Here is a 16,066-nt window from a genome sequence, read left to right as displayed (position 1 = left end):
GCAACCTGGATGGGTGGAAGTATGGATGTAAGGATGGATGGATAGGAGAAAGTCTGCCTTTTTTCTCTGATGGATGGGTGCAAGGGTAAACGGTTGGATGGATGGGTGGGTTAAAGGAGGGATGGGTGAGTGAAAGGATGGATGGATGGGAGAAAGTCAGCCTTTTTTCCCTGATGACCCACATTTTCTGGACTGATACTGGTGGTAACTGACTAAGAATGTGTCCTGGGTTCTGCTAAGCAGGCCCAGGGCCAGTGCTCTGATTAAAAGGGTATGTGATAATTAGGTGTAATTACAATTGCCACTGACAACCTACCTGTCAGTCCCTAGTATATGGCAGGGCATGTAGGTTTAGAGGCCCAGCAACTTTGAGGCGCTTAAGAGTGCACTGCTGTGCTACCTGCGGTCCTTTTAAAAGTCAGCCCTGCTTTGCAAGCTGCTTTTATATTGAAATGACATGCAAATTCGACTTTGAATTAAAAGGTACTTCCAAAGTATTACACTACTTTATTTTACATATGTCACTCTTAAGGTCTATCCTAGGTGCTCCTGGGGTAGGGTGCCTTGTAAAAATAAGTAGGTGCATTTTAAAATATGTTTTACATATCCTGCTGAGGGAAAAATATCAATTTTATTTTCCCCTTTTGTTGTAGTTTAGCTCCATAGGCTAACATGGGAATACTGTAATACAGTGTCCCTATTGACAGGAGTGAGCTAAAATAATATTTCAGTGACTTTAACGATTGGTAATGATATTTCCAACAACTTGCCACTGTTCAATATATCATGCCTCATACAGAAAATAAGTTATAGAACTTTCTTTACTGTGAGCCAAAATTCAGCTTTCTAACAACCTCTCCCAATTGGCCAGCCTTTAAAAGCATAGCCAACCTGCTTTGATGAGGTGATACGTGACCTGCATGGAGACAGAGGTTATCTGGGGGTGGAGGGAGCTTGGCAGATGCATAGAACAGACCAGGAAGGGAGTGTGGTTAACAAACTGGGTTTCACAGAGAGCAGGACAGTAGGTAATGCCAGCCAGGTCTACCTCCTCTTCTTGTAATCCCCAGCTAGATGGGAGTGCCAGGAATGACATTTGGAGGATGTTTGCAAGGGGAGTGTTAAGGGAAATGAGCCACACTAGTAGGTTGGTTTAACCAGATCTTATTCCAGAGGAGAGACATTCTCCATCTTAAATTCTAAAGCACAGTGCTTTGTGGAACAAGAATATGCCACACTTTGGAAGAAGCCGTCATACTTTTGGATGGCACTCTGCAACCCATTGGACAGGGGTGCCCCCATACTTGGATAACTATGTGAGAGCTGCATAGCAACTCAGATCTGCTGACTGAAACTACAAGAAGAAGATGAAGTGCTGCCCTGCTTGAGCCCTCACCTACACCAAGAGCACTGCACTCTGAATGATTGCACCTGCTGCATACTACAGAACTGCAACCCCAAAAACTTTGTCTTGCTTCAAAAAGAGAAGCATGGGACTCTTTGAAAGCAACTGGTTAAAAGAGTTCCACCTGCATCATCACCAACAAGAAGAACCCAGCTGACCACCTTCAGCTGTACCTTAAAGGATTTGGCCAGGTGCATTGTGGAGCCGGTAATCCTAACTTTCAAGGAGAAATGCGGAGACTCTGGAACCTTGGATTTATGTTTGGGACACTATGAACCCTTAAGAGGAAGTTCCAGAAGATGTTCTAGAAGTTTGCAGCAGCTTTTTGAAGAAGCTCCAAAAGGTGACAAACCCAAAGTTGAGAGTCAAGCTGATTACCTCACACCGATACTTGGCCTGGATTTCAGGTTCATCCCCCTGGAAGCTCAAGTGCTCAAGACTTCCAAGAGTTGACCAGGGGCCCCGCTGAACCAAGCCAATGAAGTTACTTTGAATCCGGCCTGATCGAGGGGCCCAATTAATGTGGGAGAAAAACCTTCAGAAAAGGTTTCAAGTGCGAAGGTAAAATTTTGACTGAGACCTCAAGCTTGGTGTATCTGACCAGGGCTCCACTGCGGTCAGCCTCAAACTTTGACTTTGTCCCGGCCAAACTCGACCAGATGTTCTAATTTGGTGCTCTTGGTATTTTAGCACTAGAAAGTGTTTATTCTTTAAAAATTCATATCTCCGGTAACCTACATTAGATGTTTGTCATTTTGGTGTCACTGTAAAGATAGAAATATTACCTATTTAAATAAATTGGTGTTGATTTTTCTTGTGCGTTGTGCTCTACTAATCTAACATATTGGTGTTTTCAAATGCTTCACACCCCTGTCTCCTAGGATAAGCCTGCCTACTCATTGACAGCTATCAAGTGTTGAGCAAGGGAATGATTTACTGAGACTTTTTTGGGTTCCATATATTGCGTTGATGGCCTTATTGCTAGTGCCAAGTGTATACTGACCGACTACTAATAATCCACCTTCCAACAATGGATGAATGGAAGGATAGATTGACTAGATGTATTTATGGATAGATGGATGAGTATGAAGTGGGTGGGTGAATTAATTCAAGAAGAGATAATAACAAATAAAGGGCCAGATGTAGGTAAGTAACATTTACCGAATCTTAATTACCGAAAATTACCGAATTTTACCGATTCGGTAATTAAGATTCGGTAAATGTGAGGGGTTGGTATGTAGGGAATCCAGATGTTCCCTTTTACCGAATCGGTAAAATTCGGTATTTACCGATTCGGTAAATACCGAATCGGTAAAGCCTATTGATTCCTATGGGCTTCAAAGCCCATAGAAATCAATAGGCTTTACCGATTCGGTATTTACCGAATCGGTAAATACCGAATTTCACAAGGGTGCAGGGGGTGTCACTTTGACACCCCCTGGCACCCCCTAAACAGGATTGGGTGCCATGTGGCAGGCATACAAGCCCTAGGGGCAGGTCTGCCTGTCATATGGCACATGTGTGCATGCACACATGTGCATGCACACCAGAATCGGTATTTTACCATCAAATAGTATTTGATGGTAAAATACCGATTCTGTAATGCTTGTGGGACTCAGAAGAGTCCCACCTACATATCAATGTTACCGAATCGGAAAAAATACCGATTCAGTATTTTACAGAATCGGTAAATTTACCGATCGGTAAATTTACCGATTCTGTAAAATACAGGGCCCTACATCTCAAATTGCATTTACCGGTCGGTAACGGCCGAATTCGGCCGTTACCGACCGGTAAATGCCTACCTACATCTGGCCCAAAGAGTTTTAGCTTGGTGGAGCAAATAGTCACGATGCATTAACCAAGGGTGAGTGATTTAGTTTTTTTTTTAACTATGCATTAAAAGATCACCCTTCCGAACTCAACCTCCAACAGTCATAGCCTGGAGGTATTCAATAAAGTGCACTGATCTAGCACCACTAAGAATTAAACACAAAGTGTTAATCTTTGGTCTGAAAGGGGAGAAAAAATAGAAAGAAATGTAGTGGCCAAATTACACAGTGTGAAGCTAGAAATCTTTGCATCAATCCAGGCTTCCACGTGCCTGCATCATGTGATCCTAGGCAGTTACTTATTTCACAGTGCCATCAGTTCAAGTTGTGTGCTGTGCAAAAACAAAAAACTATGGGCCATATGTAGGTAATCTAGATTAACCGATTCTAAAATACCGAATTTTACAGATTCAGTATTTCAGACTCGGTAAATGCTATGTAGAAAAAAATGTGTTCATTTTTACTGAATCAGTAAGAATTGGAAATTAAGAATCGGTATTTACCAATTCAGTAATTCCCATTCATTTCTATGGGCCTGGAGGCCCATAGGAATGAATGGGAAGCCATAAACTATTTGGTAAATACCGAATCGGTAATAGGGGAACACATTCAAGGGTGGCAGGGTGTCACATTGACACCCTGTTGCACCCCTGAATCTTGCTTGTGTGCACATGTGGCACATATACATGTCTGCCACATGGCACTGAAAAAAAAGTAAAAAAATGTTTTTTAAAGGGTATTCGTTATTTACCACCAACTTATAGTTGGTGGTAAATAACGAATCTTGAATGCAAAAATGCACTCACTTGAGTGCCTCCTACATAGGTTTCAGGATTCGGTAATTTACTGAATCGTTATTTTATGAATTTGGTAATTTACTGATTCTTTAAATTACCGAGTCGCTAAATTACCGAATCCTGAAACCTGCCTCCTACATCTCAAACCCAATATACTGGTCGGTACCGGCCGAAATTCGGTATTGGGCTACCTACATCTGGCCCTCAATTGTTATTCAGACTATAGTAGCACCCTTGGCCACATATGCGGGCAAACACAACCACTAATAGAATCTTTTTCAGGACAGTGACGGAGGAGCATATATATTTCTGTGGTCATAATTAGATGAGCTGTAACTCAATGCAATGGTATAATTTAACATAATGAACTAAAATGCATTGCAATTAAGAAATACACTTTTGAAGAGTCTTTATCGTACATGTACCGGACTCTCTAAGCCAAGAAGCAATAAGCACCCTCAAGCCCATTCCCTGGAAAGTCAGCGATGCTTGTGTCAAATCTGCCGGATACAGGAGAAAAGAGATAACCAAATGCTAAAACAAAGGGTTTCAAAGTGAACATGGTCTGCTTGGCAAACTTTAAAACAATTTGTTTTTGCATTGTTTGAAAAGTACCGAAGAATAGCAGGCAAGATAAGCAGCCTGTCCAGCCCGAGGAACAAAACCAGCTTCTAGCAGCAGTAAAAGTGGCCCTCACCCTGCCAGGTCACTGAGAAAATGCTTGAGAAACGCATGGTACCTGGTACAGCCAAATTGGGCCTGTCCACATGAGAATTTGGATTTCACCATCAAATCATATTTAGCTATGTAATAATAAGATACAAAAAGTACAACATATCTATTTAAAAATATTTACATCCTTAATAAACTCATGAGGGAACCAGTAGCCTATTATGGTTTTTCGGGAGGGTCCATTTTACAAGCTACTGCCTACTGGCTTCAACATAGTGCAGTGGCAAATTCAGCTTTTCACAATTAAAATTAACTGGCCTACCAACTTAAACAAAGATTTTTATTACCATAGGAACTAGCCCATAGACGTTATCATTCACCTAATAATGAAAGGCCTTTGAAATGGTATCAGATCTCACCCTAGATATAGCCCCATCCATTGTACAGACATAAAATGTGAACACAAAGTCTCCTTATAAATAAATATATAAACCAATGGTCTGGTATAAATATATAGCATTAAGACTCTCACCAGCTAAACTAATTTTATGTTGTATTCGAGCCTCACACTCTCTATGTCTTCTCCATTGACTACTGGTGATTGCCAACCAGGTAAAGCTTTGTGTGTCTTAATTAACTCATTATTTATTGGCACTGTAGAAAAACAATTAATTGCCCTGGTGCATAACCTAACATAACGCTGCCGATTTTGATGTTGGGTGGACTGTTAGGTCCTGGGACCGACCGACACCCGGTCGGCGGTCCAGACCGCAAAATTAAGATGCGACCGAAAACTGTTCTATAGCATTCCTACATTTCACTCTTGGAGCATTCATCATGGGTATAAACCGGCTGTAAAACATTCTGCTCTAGGGAAATGGAAGGTAATGTTCATCACTGCACCCCGTGGCAAGCACCTTAAGGTGCCTGCCACGGGGTGCAGGGAATAACAGGGGGTGTTGGCCCCCAACTGGAGATCGCACAGACAAGGGGGCCCTGATAGGGACCCCCAAATATGCTTTACGACATGGGTTCCATGTCAGACAGGCCGGCATTGAAACAGTTTCGGAAACTGTGCATCGTAATCCCAAGGACGTAAAGGCCCACTCTTTAGGATTGTGAGCCAGTTCCGACTTGCCAGCGGGATCCTTGGTTTCAATTCCGACCAGCTGCATCTTTAACAGCCTGTTAGAATTGAAACCGATGATGGAGGTGGGAAAGCCTCCGATCGATGGTGGGAGGTTTTCATATCACCATTGAAATAGGTCCCAAAGTATATTTGTATAGTGCAAGTTCACCCAAAAGGCTTTGCTGTGGGAGCCTGTTCTTCTTTGTGGCACTGCCTGTCTCACCCACTTAAAGACACTTGCCTATCTTGTCTACCCCTTCCTGCTTTGCTTGACAGTCTCCCTTGGTAGCCACTCTTTGCAAGATCTCCCTCCCATTCATAGCAGATGAGCATGAGTGTCTGACCATATCCACTCCTCACAATTGAGGTGCTCAGGGCAGTTGTTTTTCTTCATTTACTAACTGATGGGCATGTGGGAGTAGGAGATAAAAATAGACAATGGTCCTGGTCCCCTGAGGGACCTGTTGACTTAGTCCCTGCTGGTGTCTTGACCATGGGGCACTATCAGCTTCACAGTAGCTCTCCATAGGTCCATAGCACCAGACCATATTGATTTCCAACACTCTCCAGCAACCCAAACCCACAAGCTACTCATGAGTACTATATTGGAGTGGCTGGTGCCTACTGTGCCTGTTCCTCTAGTGGGCAGTGCACCAGGGCTACAACACAGGTCTACTGCCCACTGATCTTGGTAGGAGAGGATCAGAAACATGGTGCCACCACATATGGAAAGAGCCCAAATGGAGCCTAGAAATAGTGAGGAATAGATAGCCCCCCATTCCCTCTGATATGGGTCAGTTGCATTGCTAGGCTGGTCCTTCTTCCAGGTATTGGTCTCAGACCATCCTGCCTGTACACAGAGCTAAACGGATACAAGATGAATTCAAACATTTGTATGACACTTATAGAAGCCATATTATCCCTCAATCCTCCTCCAAACAGCTTGCTTTGAAATAGTCCAAATTGTGAGTCTTTCCAATTTATGATCACATCATCTCTACTGTGATTGTCGCCACCCATGCAGGAGTTCTATATTGCTTTCAATGTTCAAAGGGACACCTGGTGAGCACTGGAGTCATGAGACTGCAATCTCTCTACTGTACAGACTGGGAGCGTCCCATGCCTAATGTCTGCCAACTGCCTCTGAAACGTATCCCCACTTCCCCTTCACCCAGCCAGAGATGCAATCCCTTCAGAAAATGGCCTATTGTGCTATGGGCTTTGATATGTCAGTTTGTGAATAGGTTTGAGCAAATATGAAAGTGTGTGTGTTCCTAGTGCTATGTTTTTATGACAACATTCACCTTTGTGTCAAAAATGTATGCAATGAGGCATTGTGCACTAAAGTATAGTTCTAAATGATGAATGCCAATTTGCATTTATATTTCCACGTAATTTAATGTAAGTTATATTTATATTTACAGATAATTTAGTTAAAGTTCCTCAAATTGTTGCGTAAAACCAGATTTCCTAAAATTCTTCTTGTCATTTATTGTTGTAGAATTTCTTATTTAAGGAGGTAATATTTTCACAACAACAGCCAACATGTGTTTAATCCCTTGTGGCTCATAGGCCTGGGACTTCCATGTACAGAAATAACTGACAAATAAATATGAAACCAAAAGGTAAAGAAGAATAGGAGGATATAAAAGGGATAAAAGAACCAAAAATAAAATGGTAGTGAGTCATTTCTATTCATCAGAAAGACATTAGGCTATACTGTTCCAAGTGAGCAGTGCACACTAGTGCCAGAGGGGTGAGAAAAGCAGTGGCAGACATATTTTAATGTGGTTAGGTGAGGGGTGGGGTGATATTAAAATCTTGTCAAAGTGGCAATTGAAGATGGTGGTTCTGATACAAGACATAACGTTCCCATTGCAAGTCTGTTCATGCTAGCTGGATTGGGGTTTTTGGCAAGAGGGTTAGTATGGGATTACTAGGTGGGGTTCTTGTGCCAGCCAGTGTAGTAGCCATTTTGCAATTGGTAGGCAGGGGTATTGCGGAAGAATTCTTGATAAAAATCGTGAGAAGTGTCTCAGTAGAAGGATCTGTGTGAGGGAGGGAAAGGTGTAATATTGTTGCAGCAGTATGATATATTATTGAGAAAATGGTTTAATATAAGTAAGTTTATGTTATGAAGTATTTGTATGGAGAAATCGAAGTAAATGATGTGTATAGTGAGTTTTTGTTGCTATATTGGAAACATGTGAAAGACCTGGTTAAGACTTTAGGCTGATTGTGCCCCAGCCAGGTAAGGAAGTGACTTAATATAACTCAAAGCAGGACATACTAATATGTAAATAAAGGGTGTGCCTGATTGCCATGGTGGTTACCAGCATCAATATGAATATATTGTACACAATGACTTACTGTATAAAATAAGGTCCATCATTCAACATAAACTTTAAACAATTTCATTCTATATTACAGTCTGGGTGGTAACAGTATTGCAACTTAAGGAGGTTTATGAATGAAGCATTGCAAAGCTAGAGTTTTCTGATATTTGCTCCTGATTCAATGGCTGTCCTCCCCATTCTGTTGAAGACCCAATAAGCATTTATATTTCATTGTGTGTTTTTAGAGAGTACACCCTTCCCCACTGGCATCAGTCCTTAAGTTGCCTGAGGAACTATGTTCTCTCCCACTCTCTGAGTCCTTCTGCTTATACGCCTTTCATTTGCCATTCTGATTATTAAACGATGAGCCCACCTCTATGGTCACTTTCTCCCCATGCCTCTAGATCCTCACTACTCTATTGATGGGCAGCCATTTTATAATGCCTTTTGAACCATTCCAAAATGGCTACCCATGTGTGTATGCATGGACATGCACAATAGGCTTTTCAGAATCTTTATATGACAGAACAAACATTCTAAGTTGGCTACCATACATGCAAGCATACATATCAAAACTATTTTAAAGGATTTTTGTAAAACAAACCATTGCAAGATGACTTTGCTTAAAAGAAAAGAAAAGCATTATTACATGGCTACAGCACATGCATGTGCATGCATGGTAGCCATCTGGTACAATTTTGTTTTATTATTTTTAGAAAAATCACTATAAGATGGCTGCCTTACCTGTAACACGTGTTGGCTATCTCATAATGGTTTTCTATCAGATTAAGAAAAATTATTACATGATTGCTAGAGCCATCAGGGAAGAAAACAAGAATTGGCAAAGTCAGTATATGCCGCTGTTGAGACCTATTAGCTTAGCCAATTATTCTTAATGTGTATTTCAGGCATAGTCTGCTGTAGAGCATGAGTGATGGTTCGGTGCTTCAGTTTACTGGAAGAGACTTCCAGAAAGCAGTTAGAGCTCTTGAGCATAGAAGTTCTCAGCCTTAGGCATTCAAAAAACCAAGGGGTCCTGGTTCCTCTTTGCGTACTAGAAGTAATTGGGCCAGATCGATAGACATGCAAGGATTTACAGACAAGGTTGACCTATTTACATTGCACTTGCTGCCCATCGATGCAAGAAGCAATCTTCTAAGGATTGGAGTTATATGCTTACATTTTATAGAGGGTGAAATTTGGCTGTGTAATTTAAATCAGTTCTGAGTGTAGTGTGCGCTGAATGGGGCATTTCAGCAAAGGTGGAATGAGTAGGAGAAAAGTGGCAACTATTGCAATTTTTTATGTAAGGAAATATTTAAAAAGATGAGTTCAGAGTTAAGCCTAGGGAATTCCCAATCAATTAAACATAACCTGCTGGCTTTTAAACCAGTTGACACATTTTATTCATTTCAAAATCACCTTCTCATATATTTGTGCCCAGCCGTGGTACTCAATCTCCCATTGCTGTAAGCAGTTGAACTATAAATTGTTTCCCTGTCCATCTGCGAATGTACAAGGTAATAACCTGTCATCTCCCCATACCACGGTTCTAACAAATGGCAACCCAATATAGAAATCCACTTCAGAAGATATGACATGTACTCCTGTCATCCCAGTTCTCCTTTACTGAAAGGGGAAACCTTGATGAACCTTGATGACCCTCATATTTATTAGACTTTTAAATTTATATTTGAAGTTGCTACATTGTTGTTTTAAAGGCCATGTGCATAAAACAACAGGGACAAGTAATGATATCACTGTATTTACCAAGGTCTACTTACCCATTGTAGAGCACTTGGCAGTCTATCATTTCTCTCCCACCAACTCCCACTATATGATCTGGTGCATAACAACCATTCATTTCAATGATATATTATCTGTTCACCAGGTACACTTAAGGTGTCCTGGAAAAAATAATCTCAATCTTAGGAAAGCACAAAATGCTGTAAATTAGAATCTCAAAGTTCAAATTGACCTTGACGGAGCGAAATGGCCTTATGAAGAATACTTTTTGATATATTAATTGATTTATGAGATGAGAATTTTGAGGATGTGGGGAACCTAATGAGTAACCAAAGGGCACTTAATAATTCTCGGAATATTATGCATGCAGAAATGGAAAAATTGATCAAAGCTCAACATGCCACTTTTTTGATCAAAAGAAAAAAACGAGGGTGTGAAGGCATAGGAGATAACAACATCAATTAAAAGAGAGCCAGAAGAAAGTCATAATGGGATGAGCGGTGTGCAGTTATATAATAATGCCAGTAAAAAAATGTAAAACCAAAGGGGATGATGGACAGAGTGTTGAACATTGCAAGCAAAAATGTATCATTGAAAAGAGACACATCAAGGAAAAAAATGACATGACATTGAAAGACATTATCAGCAAGACTTGCATTGGCTATTAAAACATGGGATGTCTGATGACATATGTAATAAATGAAATATAGTTAAAGGAAAAAACAGCATACAGAACAACATAAACTGGAGGAGAACCCTATAGCCATTTGAGGACCGGCTAGTCATATTAAAAAACTACAAACACTAGCATGCATTATTGAGTGAGAATGGGGAAAAGTAAATTAAATGCACAATCATCACCAAGAGAACTGTAAAGTTTATGCTACCACATAGACCAAAGTCAGAAAGGAAAAAAAGAAAGGAAAGTTATATGTAATCGTATGGAGGGGCCAAAGTTCTTGATGACATAAAACTTGTTCTCAAAACATGTTGCCCAGGACCTAGTGTGAGTCTGTATGTTGAGTGCTTTATGCTCTCCTAAACCAAGAAGTGAATCATGGAGGGCGTTTAATGTTTATGAACCCAAGTAGCCATCTTTGTGTACGCTCAGAGTAACAAAGTGCTATCAGAATGAAAAACATTTTTAAATGTTCAATTTTAAAGACTAATCCGTTATCCACATGTAAACTTACAATCTTTTTTTTTATTTCACAGGTCACTCGATAGTTGCTGTGGAACAATGTACATAAAATATACATTTAACACATGGAAGTGGTCAACACATTAAAGGCCCTTTAGGGAGATGGTTTATTTTTCATGGAGCGTTAAGAAGAGGTCTTTCTTGCATCAGTTATACCATTACTAGGAGACCATTTGAATAAGGAAAAGCAATGGGACAAATTCTGAGAGAAGAAACATTTCTTTGTGTGAACATTCTCCTTCAGATTACTGCACCATAGCACATTTAGAAGGAAATGCTTAACTCCTGCTACAGTGTGGTTTGACTAATCCTTTGCAGGAAAAGACATTGAACTCTCGGGAAAGAGTGGAGAAATTGATCTCCTAATGGTGATGTTGATGCCACTACCAATGAAGTGAATTCTCTGTGGAGTTCAGAAACAAAGACTATTACTAAAGTTAGACTAATGTTTTTATAATACAGCTGTATATAGCTCTCATTTACCATCCTGTTCTCAGTAGCCTGGGTATCATGTCGATAAACTTACCAGCATTTCTTTTCACTTAATCTCATGAAACTACCAAGCCCATTGGTAGAAAATCAAACATTTTGAAATATATAATTTCAGTGAAAATTACACAAATAATGTATGATATTATTCTAACAGGTTTGCTGGTTGCATTTGCTTACTTTCTGCTCAATATGACACATGCAAGCATCATTGTTTGGAAGTTCAATGTAAAAGTAGTAATTTAATTTTTGATTGGGCATTCATTGTTAACAAAATTTTGAAAGAAGCACTATGATGGTGATGAGTATATCAAATATGAAAATTTATTGAATAATCACATAGAAAGATCTGAACTTGCTTACCAATTTCTACATTAGTTTACGTTTTTTTCAAGCCAAGAAAACATGTCTATCAGCCTTTATTTCCTCTGAAGAAATTGCAATTCAATTTAAATTCATTAAAATGACTTTGTCATTACAATTACTCTGTTATGGTAACAGTAAATTAACCTAGTAGTCAATCGGCTGGAAAGCATTGCTTTCTCCTTACAGTGCTTTACATGAGTTTCTGAATATGGAAAATGGAATATATCCGTATTTAGATTCAGAAGTATTGAAAGGTATGTATGTGGAAAGGTAACATTTTTGTTGAAAGTCCCTCGTAAAGCAAGTGTCATAAAATAAAACATGTAAAGCTATTGTTTTCAAATATTTTTCAATGCAAGTGTATAAGTCCACTTTCTCAGTGCCATTTGTCCCCTCCTGATTTTCCCTTCGTTTTATTCATCCACTTCTTTTACAGATTCAAGTAGCTCTGGCAAGTCATGCTGAATGAAGCTTATATGTGCTCAAGCTGAGTCATGTCTTTCTTTTTCTTAACAGTGGGGGCTTCATGGCATAATTGGAGTGCTTGGAGCAAAATGGGGAGCACATCACACTCATGAGGTACCCTCTTCTAAGCCGAGTCTCTTTCTCAATAGCGTAGATTAAAGCACAGATCACATGAGTGGATCTGTAATGGTGGCAACACGGTGGGGGAGGAAGAACAGGTCACATCTAGACATTTAGGAATGCACAAAGAGGGCGAAGAAATACAACAAATAACATGCAGGGAGTCCTTAAGGGCATACAATAAAAAAGTGCACATCATGTATAATTGATAACCAAATAAATAAGAGAATGGTATGTATATGCGAGAGGAAAAGGAGGAAGTAAGAATAAATTAGTGACTCGAATATAGTAAGGGCGTTTCCTAGAAAAGGAGCAGGAGCATGAAAACAGGACTGGGTTTCCCAGAAGTAAACAAAGCATAGATAACAATGAGATCTGGTCTAAAAATCTCTTATTTTAATTATAATAGGTGAAGTCAACAACCACGGTGTTTCAAATGGATTCACATGTTTGAGGAAAAGTGCTCAACCATTTAAACTTTCTAAAAGTGTACAGATATAGACAAAATGCGACTTTGTTATTTATGAAATTAAAGAAAGATGCTTGCAATGCTTTCAATGAAAATACCTTGCTGGGCATATATCAATAAACTATGGGGACAGCATTCTATTCTATGTCTATTCACCTCCATACATGCCTCTTTCTGTCTTCATCTTCTCACATTCTTTTTTTGCATGATTTAGCATTTGGCTAATTCAGGGAACCCACCATAAAACATCAGGTCGCCCGTCCACCAAACTTTTTGTCCGTCCATTTAGATGTGGGCTAAGCACCCGATTTCCGAGGGTGGAGACTCAGCTGTCTGCCACTTTACACAATGTATGTCAAACCTTCTTCCTTATATAGAGTGGGGGGTCTGGCATATGTTTGTTTCTTCTTCATGGCTGACAGAGAAAGCCTGCCAGCCGTGAACAAAAAAGCAAAACAACGACTCCAACACGTTGGGAGAAAACGCACATTGTGCCAAGGACATTTATATTTTGTTTTTTAATTACAAACTAGCACTTTGGGAAGACTGGTTGCTATGCTTAGAGATCTCCACAGGGTAGAAAGGGATGCCAGGTGTCTTCAGTGGAGCTGCCACTGAAATGGATCAGAAGAAAAGATCAATACATCAACAAGGCTACCCCGGGAGTTGTACGCTAACATTAAAACATTAACAAATCACATAGAACTAAAAAATAAATTAATCTATTGAAAATATTTTGCTTTTTGATGATATATTTGAAGAAACAAATATATGAAATAAAGTTGCTCTGTTGCTGATGTCCTCTTATTTGTCCTTCTCTGTTGTGCATTTATTGTTTAATTTCATGTGATTTGTTATTGTTTTGATATTAGACGACTCCCCTGAGTGGTAACCTTGTTACTTATTTGGACCATATCCAACCACTGTGGTGAGTTTTAGGATAAACCCTCTTTTATATATTAGTGTTTCAGCAGAAGACACTGACACATTGCAAGGCTAGCATCATGTCTGAGGCATCCACTTGACAAAGCATCAGCGCCTTCAGCAGATCTACCGGAAATACATCTAAGTTGCTATATCTTCAGTTCTATTTTAATCACCATCTATTTACATTAATTGAGATTAATGTCATTCAGCACATGTTGAAATGTATGAATTGTACGGTATTCAAAATGTACACCGATGATTGCGCATCAATGTTACATCTTGAAACAGAAATAAGCACAAGAATTGTTTTACAATTTTCAATTTTTAAAATTCTTACATCTGCCAGATTCATTTGCCTTCCTATTTCAGATTCTCGTTATGTTTGCCAGTGCGGTATTTTAGTAGTCTAATGAATATTCTCAATCCTAATACCAACAATTTACACATGTAACAATTCTGCATTTTTCTCATCTACGATATTAGATCTTGTTGAACCTAGTTAATTTCTCATGTAGTCCAGTTGTTATCAGAAATATCCAGCCTCCTAAATTCACAAGCTGCTAACTAGCTAATAAATAAATGCCTAATAATGCACTAGCCTGTACAGACTGGAAGCATTAGCGACTTTCTAATGTGTCTCATGAACCTCAATGCCCACTATCGTGCAGGCTGTTTCCCTATCAAATAATATCATTGAAGCACTGCCTTTCAAGTTTCCTTTCCCTGATACCATAGGTGAAAAACGTTGCTAAATCTATAAAACTGAACAGTATTCGGACAATATATATTACTCTTTCTGCCTTTACATTTCAACGGTGGTGGCTCTCCAGGTGACTGAAACGTGTAAGTCAAATGAAGGTTTTTGAAGGAATTTTGTGGTTAAATTTGCATATTTGATTACTTGGTTGACAAGTGGTCAGAGACAGTTTAGAGTCCAAGACATTTTTTGATACAGCATTACAAAAGATATAGTTCATATAAACAAGTGTAATACTGAACAAATAGTTGTGATAATAGAAATCTATTAACTGGAAATCGTGATGTATACATTCTATGTAGACAAACGCCCCTACACTATCCATACTTAAGCATGTTGCCTATGTTAATTATCAGGCACATGCTGTATTACAAATTATCTTCTTTCAAGCAGGTGCTTAAGAGCAAACACTTTTACAAGTGGAACTGTGTTCTCATCTTGTCCCAACATTTTACATTCATTAAAGAATAATCAGCATTTCATCAAGGATACACATTTAGATAAGAAGTGTGTCTCAAACTAAGCAAATTTAGGTTGAAGACTTACAAATGTGATGCGGAATTTCACATGATCATGTTAGGTGCAAGGTTTCTCCAGGAAAGCCTATGTGCAACTTTATGTCATACAGATTTTGTTATCTTAATGTTTTTGTAAAAGGGTATGCAATACCAGCTTTCTGATGCTTTCAATGTAAATATCCAACTGTGAAATAATAAATCATTTTAATCTCTGCATAAATACTTTGGTTTGTCTTTGATGAAGTTGTAGTTAGAATTTTGCTTTTCCAGAATGTCAGAATATTGTGGACATAAATATCATGTTGAAAAAACTGTGATAACCAAAACATTGACTACCATAACATTGTCAAGGTATCTATCTATCTATCTATCTATCTATCTATCTATCTATCTATCTATCTATCTATCTATCTATCTATCTATCTATCTATCTATCTATCTATCTATCTATCTATCTATCTATCTATCTATCTATCTATCTATCTATCTATCTATCTATCTATCTATCTATCTATCTATCTATCTAACTATCTATCTCTTTTTATATATTTTAATTTACATTTTTATTTTTCACTGAAAAAATCTATGTTACAGGGATGTTATAGTTAGGTTCAGACTTCACTCATACAAAACCAGTTACATTCTGCAGTTATTGTTACCTGAGCTAAGTATATCTTTCACCCCACAATTCACTGCTTATGACCTCACATCTTACATTACTCATTACATGTTCAGTGACATAACCAATAACATCTCAAATGACATCATCCACAGAACCACTCACACATGCAATCACACACTCATAAAAAAGCTAATACACCCACTGACACACACATG

At 38.9% G+C, this 16,066-nt stretch overlaps 1 protein-coding gene across 1 annotated transcript in view; it reads left to right on the top strand.

Annotated features, from left to right (window-relative positions):
• Positions 1 to 15,440, top strand: part of LOC147712639 (chemokine-like protein TAFA-2) — a 404,289-nt gene extending 388,849 nt beyond the window's left edge. Inside the window, exon 5 of the mRNA XM_086923335.1 lies at positions 11,133 to 15,440. Within this exon, the coding sequence (XP_086779461.1) occupies positions 11,133 to 11,144 (12 nt within the window). The 3' untranslated portion in view covers positions 11,145 to 15,440. The remainder of the gene's footprint in view (positions 1 to 11,132) is intronic.
• The last annotated feature ends 626 nt before the right edge of the window (positions 15,441 to 16,066 follow it).

The sequence above is a fragment of the Lissotriton vulgaris genome, chromosome 5, assembly GCF_964263255.1.
Source record: "Lissotriton vulgaris chromosome 5, aLisVul1.2, whole genome shotgun sequence".
Taxonomy (NCBI): Eukaryota; Metazoa; Chordata; class Amphibia; order Caudata; family Salamandridae; genus Lissotriton; species Lissotriton vulgaris.
The sequence above is the reverse complement of the archived record's forward strand: the minus strand, read 5'-3'. Positions and strand labels throughout refer to the sequence as shown.